The sequence below is a fragment of the Rhinopithecus bieti genome, unplaced genomic scaffold, assembly GCF_001698545.2.
Source record: "Rhinopithecus bieti isolate Rb0 unplaced genomic scaffold, ASM169854v2 scaffold_56246, whole genome shotgun sequence".
In the NCBI taxonomy this organism is placed as follows: Eukaryota; Metazoa; Chordata; class Mammalia; order Primates; family Cercopithecidae; genus Rhinopithecus; species Rhinopithecus bieti.
The window spans coordinates 1,030,982-1,038,368 of NW_016821943.1; the positions used below are offsets into that span (position 1 = coordinate 1,030,982).

The following is a 7,387-nucleotide window of genomic DNA, read 5'->3' on the forward strand; positions in this document are numbered from 1 at the left end:
ACAAAAAAAAAATTAGCTGGGAATGGTGGCGGTCGCCTGTAGTCCCAGCTACTCGGGAGGCTGAGGCACGAGAATCGCTTGAACCCAGGAGGCGGAGGCTGCAGTGAGCCAAGATTGCGCCACTGCACTCCAGCCTGGGCGACAGAGAGAGAGACTCGGTCTCAAAAGAAATTTTAAAAAAAGAAAAAAATGTTTAATGGTAGTTTGTGGTACTTTTTAATGTATTTACTAAATTATGAGTTGACCATTTTTTGTTAAATAGAAAGTATTTATAATAGGGCAGGAGCAGTGGCTCCCACCTGTAATCCCAGCACTTTGGGAGGCCAAAGCAGACAGATCACTTGAGGTCAGGAGTTCAAGACCAGCCTGGCCAACATGGCGAAACCCCATCTCTACTAGAAATACAAAAATTAGCCAGGCATGGTGGTGTGCACCTGTAGTCCCAGCTACTCAGGAGGCTGAGGCACAAGAATGACTTGAACCCAGGAGGCAGAGGTTGCAGTGAGCTGAGATTGTGCCACTACACTCCAACCTGGGCAACAGAGACTTTGTCTCAAAAAAATGTATTTATGGCTGGGCACGGTGGCTCATGCCTGGAATCCCAGCACTTTGGGAGGCCGAGATGGGCGAATCACGAGGTCAGGAGATCAAGACCATCCTGGCTAACACGGTGAAACCCCGTCTCTATGAAAAATACAAAAAATTAGCCGGGTGTGGTAGCAGGCACCTGTAGTCCCACCTACTCGGGAGGCTGAGGCAAGAGAATGGCGTGAACCCAGGAGGTGGAGCTTGCAGTGAGCAGAGATTGCGCCGGTGCACTCCAGCCTGGGCAACAGAGCAAGACTCTGTCTCAAAAAAAAAAAGTATTCATAGTATTATCAAATGATGACTTTTAACCTCCATAGAACCAAAAATAGTTTATTCCAAATGAGCAGTCTGTCCTAAAGGGGAGTGTCCTTCCTTTATGAGGTATTTATTGAGGGGTTGTTTACTGGGAGTGGCATTTTCCTTTTTTTTTTTTTTTTTTTTTTGAGACGGAGTCTTCCTCTGTTGCCCAGGCTGGAATGCAGTGGCGCGATCTCGGCTCACTGCAACCTCCACCTCCCAGGTTCAAGCGATTCTCCTGCCTCAACCTCCTGAGTAGCTGGTATTACAGGCACGTGCCACCACATCTGGCTAATTTTTGTGTTTTCAGTAGAGACAGGGTTTCACCATCTTGGCCAGGCTGGTCTCAAACTCCTGACCTTGTGATCCACCCACCTCAGCCTCCCAAAGTGCTGAAATTACAGCCATCAGCCACCGCGCCCGGCCGGGAGTGGCCCTTTCTAATTTACAGCCCTGTTAACCCACACTGGCCCTGGCCTGTTTGCAACCCCAACAGCGTCATAGCAGCACACGTTATGATGTATCTCGTGATTATGCCATTTCCTCAAGTTTTACCTCCTGCAACTTAAAGGCAGGTTTTGCAGCAACTTTTTGGTAAACCGTCAACTAGTAACTTGCTGGTGGACTGTACTCCAAGTGAGGTGCTCTGAGGACCCCGGGAAGGACACAGGGGCAGAATAGTGAAGGCCGACTTTAACTTCAGAAGCAATGAGTGGAAAACATCTTCCTGCTACACCCTGAACAATACAGTTATGAAGAATAAATAGATACTAGCAGCTTCTAGACTTTTCTCTGAATTTTCATCACATAAAATATCTCCTTGTGAAATTCTGGCTTATTGAGGACAAAGAAGATTCTGGAACACAAACCCCAAACAGCGCATCTTTGGAAACATGCCTCTTTTCAACATAAGAAGTAATCCACACTTCAGGGGCTAGCACAGAGCCACAGTTCCACCTTGAGCCCTTCAGAAGTGACGAAGACCAAATGTGGCCCAGTATGTGAGGCAAGGAGGAAGCAGGAATTTCATGCTATTTTAAGGTTGCTTAGTGTTCTTTAACTGAATGTGTAATAAAAGCAAATTCTAATAAATTGGTTGTTAATAATTTCCTATAGTGATGTTACCTAGGTTTTCTGTAGCAAAGAATGTTTCTTCGTGTTTTAAATGTATCTTGTGAAAAATTCCAGAAGAAAGCTCTGCTATCATGAGCACTGATATTTCATCTTAAGAATCCTAATAAGTAGAATTCCTAGCAGCAGACAAGATCTTTCCAGGGCTCCTGATTTGTCAATGTGAAAATAAGGACTTCCTCCCCTCCATCTCCCATGTCCCACTGGAGGGTTAACCTGTTGAGTTGCTTATGCCAGCCCAGCAAACGGAATCATGATGTCGGCTGCTCTCAAGAAGCTGCTCTATACTAATCTGCCTATACACTTAGATGTTTTAGGTTAAGGGAACCAAGTTTGGGTTTTATAAACTGGTCACTACAGGCAAGTGTAAGAGAATCTTGCTTTGAAACCAGTTGTGGGTGGAGTAAGGAGGCACCATGGTGTGGCATTTATGCAATCAGGGGTTCAAATCGAGTTACTTCTGTTGCAACATTTGGTAAGCCGATTCAGTGTTCAAACACTATACACTTGGAAACATAAATGTCTATCTTTGATAGTTTTGTTTGTTTGTTTTGAGACGGAGTCTCACTCTTTTTGCCCAGGCTGGAGCGCAATGGCACCACCTCAGCTCACTGCAACCTCTGCCTTTCAAGCGATTCTCCTGCCTCAGCCTCCCAAGTATCTCGGACTACAGGCACCCGCCACTACACCCGGCTAATGTTTTATATTTTTAGTAGAGATGGGGTTTCACCATGTTGGCCAGGCTGGTCTCTAACTCCTGACATCAGGTGATCCGCCCACCTCGGCCTCCCAAAGTGCTGGGATTACAGGTATGAGCTACCACACCTGGCCTTTGGTGGTTTCAGGTTCACGCCATTCTCCTGCCTCAGCCTCCTGAGTAGCTGGGATTACAGGCACCCACCATCACACCCAGCTAATTTTTTGTATTTTTAGTAGAGACGGGGTTTCACCGTGTTAGCCAGGTAAGGTTATCTTTAAAATTTGGCACTTAATAGTTACTGGTTTCCCATATAAAAACATTAGGAATTAACTGTTGTGAACTTTTTTTAAATAGAAAAGGATATTTTTATTATAAAATTCACAATGGCCGGGCGCAGTGGCTCAAGCCTGTAATCCCAGCACTTTGGGAGGCCGAGACGGGCGGATCACAATGTCAGGAGATCGAGACCATCCTGGCTAACCCGGTGAAACCCCGTCTCTACTAAAAAATACAAAAAAACTAGCCGGGCGAGGTGGCGGGCACCTGTAGTCCCAGCTACTCAGGAGGCTGAGGCAGGAGAATGGCATAAACCCGGGAGGCGGAGCTTGCAGTGAGCTGAGATCGCGTCACTGCACTCCAGCCTGAGTGACAGAGCGAGGCTCTGTCTCAAAAAAAAAAAAAAAATCACAATGAACTATACTTCATCATCCTCTTTAGAATTGGGCTGCAAATTTGGCACCTATTTATTCAAAAACAAGCATTGTTTTAAGGAGAAAACTATTACTGTATTTTAGAAAACAAAATAAAATCCCCATTAATGAAAACGGAACTGGAAAACAGTGTCATGAATTGAGCAGTTTTATATGATCCAGTTTTTAATGAATAATAAGTTTGGCCTTAAAATAGACATTGCTTTTTCAGATGTTAGCACTGGTTTGACATCTTAAGTCTCTAACCTCTAGCAATGCACATAGAAAGTGTTCCCCCTTCCTGGTGGTGCCTTTTGCTTTACACACTTTGTGGTGCTTGATTTTATCATAGTTACATATTCTGCAGAGCAAAAGAAGCCCCCTAGAAACACAAGGATGGTATCCAGGCCCCCCTAGATTCCTGGGGGATCCACAGTCTGTGGATTGCTTTCTGAAATTGGGTAGATGAACCATCAACCCTCATTTTCATTTTATGTCATGTTTAGTATCGTGTGTAGTAGAGGCTTTACGTAAACACATTTTCCAGGAAGTGCCTGGCACTGTGTGAGTCTGGCGGCTGCGTGGTCAGGAGTGTAGTAGTGGCTCTAAGCCAGCCTCACAGCCCTTTCTCATTTCTCGCTCCATCCCCCGCCCCATTCATTTCCAGGCCTTTCCACGAAGAGTCCTCAGCCTTCTCCCTCCAGCCGGAAGAGCCCCCTGAGTCTGAGCCCTGCATTTCAGGTGCCTTTGGGCCCAGCTGAACAGGGCTCATCCCCACTCCTGAGCCCTGTCCTCAGTGATGCTGGCGGATCTGGGATGGACTACGAGGAGCCGAGACACAAGGTGGGCCCCTCGAGGCTGAGAAGCTAGCAGAGGGTTGCAGGGTGGATGGACCTGTGCTCACTGTTCCTTGGGGTGGTGCTGGTGGGGACCCCAGGGTAGGGCAGGGAAGGGCCCTGCACTCACAGCCGCCCTACCAGCCTGCTGAGCAGAGAGGAGGTGCTGGGCCACCTTGCCTAGCAAAACCTTCCTGAGACTTTCCTCTTATCTCTGGGACTCCAGGTTCCTTCATACAAAAACAAGTTTCCTTGTTCATTTAGCAAACAGTTTCCTGGCACCCACAGGCTCCATGTGTCAGGCTGGATCCTGGGACTGAGTAGGCACTTCTAGCCTCCCCTACTCTTCCTTCCTTCCTACCTTCCTCATTTCTCCCTCCCTTCCTCCCTCCTTTACTCCTTTCTTCCCTCCTTGTTTGGTCAAGCTTCTACTTTAACAATTGAGTAACTGGGAGGAAAGATCTGGGTGCTAAGGGAGGGTCCACCAGGGACCCCTTTGGGTTCCGGAGAGGCTCTTGGGTGGGAGACCCCGTGGACAAGGAGGTGTCCTGGGCCAGGCGTTGGAGACAGTGGAGAAGCCACCTGTGGGGAGGGGACAGTCCTCTGCTGTTGTGGCAAGGGGAGGGGTACATGGGCCACAGGCAGGACTGAGGGTTTATGACAAAGTTGAGGCAGTGTCCCCTGTGGGTCTCCTTTTATCGAAGATGATAGGAATAAGGGCACAAACTGAGAGTCTGCAAGGAGAAAGTGACCCAGCAGAGAAGCTCGCTGCTGGCAGACACAGGGCAGCCAGGGCAGGGAGGCTGTGGCCTCAGGTGGCCTCCACTCTCCCAGCCCATTGGAGTCTGCCTACAGCTACGGTTTTGCAGATGGGCCCTAAAAGAAAAGACTCAGCGTCCGGGGAGTTTGCGGAGTATATTGGGCCTGGAGTCCACAGAGAAGGGAGACACAGGGTCCCTGAGTGGCAGCTGGATGGGAAGCGGCCATGGGGCCTCTAGGAGGGAGGGAGTCAGTGCTGGTACCGGGGGAGGCGTGTCATTGTGACACCTCAGCATTCCTGCTTTGGCCTGAATTGGCCAGAGGATATTCTGTCCAAGGCCTGCCTTCCAGATGGCAGGGCTACCCGTGGGATGCTGGGACTCTCAGCAGGTGGGATGGCACAGGCAGGGCAGGCTCTTCCTTCCCTGTGCCCTGGGGTCCCCCTGGATCCCACTGGAATGGAAGGAGCCCCCTGCTCTGGAGGCAGCAAAGGATATTAAACATGCTGCTGCATGAGGCCTGAAGGTGAAGGGTGGTTCTGGGTCCTGGCAGCAAGACTGTTTCCAAAAGAGATGTCTTTTTATTTTATTTTGGAAACCTAATGACAATCTCTTTAGTTCACTGTTGCTTCGGTACAAAAACAAAAAATGGCTACCAGGCAGTCTGTTATTAAGACTAAATTTTAACTTGTAACTTTTTATATCATGAAAATCAATTGATGCTTTAGATGGTTCTATAGGGTGACAGCTTGTCACATCTGAGGATAATTGGGCTGGTGGCAAGTGGCCCTGGAAGAAGCCTGTTAGTCACGACGTGGCATGGGGCCAGCAGCATGACAAGGCCCTTTGGGATGGGGGCACCTCAGCGTCCTCACAGAGCCATGCCCTTGAGGAGTTGGTGGCTGGGTCACTGCAGAGAAAGATTCGGCAGTCCTTGGGCCCAGCCCCTGCGTGTGGGCACCTTCAGCCCTGATGTGGTGTCTCCTGCTACCTCTCCTCAATACCTGGGCTCTGGAGGGACGGCTCTGGGCTCTGCTTCAATTCTGTGTGTGTGAGCTGACATAGCCAGGCTAGTGCCCAGCACAGGTGGGCTCTGAGATGGCAAGGATGGCCCCTTCATCACCATGCAGGGGCTGCTGGTTTGACCCGGAGGTAGGTTTCCACCAGAGTACCCCTCTGTGCTGACCTCATGAACCAGTGTCTCCAGCCAGGCTGCAACAGGTTCTGGGGAGACCCCGGCCCCAGATTCACTGACGGCTCTGCTGGCAGAGCCTGGCAGACCACTCTCCTGGGGGAACAAGGGTGACACAGGGATCTGAGAACCACGTGCTGCCATTGAGGTCGCCCGTCAAGCTTTTGCACTTGCACTCAGTTGCTTGGTTGTGCCAGGAGGGGCAAAGAGCTTCCCACCCTCCAGCCCACCCACGCCAGCGTGTGCCCCTCCCCAGCGCCTCCCACTTGATGCACCATTTGTTGCCTTTTTAATAGAGATTTGTGAGGATCAGCAATAGTCGAAAGGTAGGAAAGCCAAAGGTGGCAGAAGCCTCTTCCATGCTGTGCATGGGCACACAGACCCTTCCTGTGGGGACAGGTGGCGAAGTTCACAGGAATTGCACGCTCCTCTGGGGCTGTCCCTGGCCGCCCTCACATCTCTGGCCTGTAGCCCAGCTTACTGGGGCCTCAGGTTGGACATTGATCTGGAGGTGGGGGCAGAGTGGCAACTGCTGTATTTTCTGTCCCTGAGAGTCTCCTTACGGTATTCCTTAGGCTGATGGGGCGGGGGCGGGGTGGGATGGACGGCCCTTCTCTTGGCCACTCTGCTCCCCTGACTCCCCTGTGACCCACTGGTAGCACCTGTGATGAGCAGTCTCATCAGCGACTGCTGTGGCTCTCCGATGGCGTTTGTGTCTCTGTGAGTCTCGCCCCTGGAGGAGTAGAGCTGCTCCGGGACTCGAGCATCCTGTTCCTACACAGCAACGTTCAGAGTTAGGACATTGCTTTTGGACTCCATGCCCAGGTGACTGTGGCTAGGAAGTCGTCCTCCCTATACCAGACTCTCCCCCAGGGCCCAAGGCCAACAGTTTGTGGGGCATTAACATGCAACATCCCTGTCCCTCAGCTGTGTGGAGAAGGCTAGGGCCTCGCTGACCATAAACATGGGCCTCTGGGGGCGGGACCAGCTCTGACCCCAGAGAATTCACTGGGCATGTCAAGCTCAGGTGGAGAAAGGACTTCTTTCTCTCTCTTTTTTTTTTTTTTTTTGAGATGGAGTCTCACTCTGCTGCCCAAGCTGGAGTGCTGTGGCCGGATCTCAGCTCACTGCAAGCTCCGCCTCCCGGATTCACGCCATTCTCCTGCCTCAGCCTCCCGAGTAGCTGGGACAACAGG

General features: G+C 50.5%; 1 protein-coding gene across 1 annotated transcript in view; it reads left to right on the plus strand.

Moving 5' to 3' along the window:
* The window catches only part of FARP2 (FERM, ARH/RhoGEF and pleckstrin domain protein 2), a 117,324-nt gene that overhangs the window by 103,506 nt on the left and 6,431 nt on the right, over positions 1-7,387 (plus strand). The window contains exons 14-16 of the mRNA XM_017860655.1: positions 4,073-4,274; positions 6,663-6,755; positions 6,851-6,984. Of these exons, the coding sequence (XP_017716144.1) occupies positions 4,073-4,274; positions 6,663-6,755; positions 6,851-6,984 (429 nt within the window). The remainder of the gene's footprint in view (positions 1-4,072; positions 4,275-6,662; positions 6,756-6,850; positions 6,985-7,387) is intronic.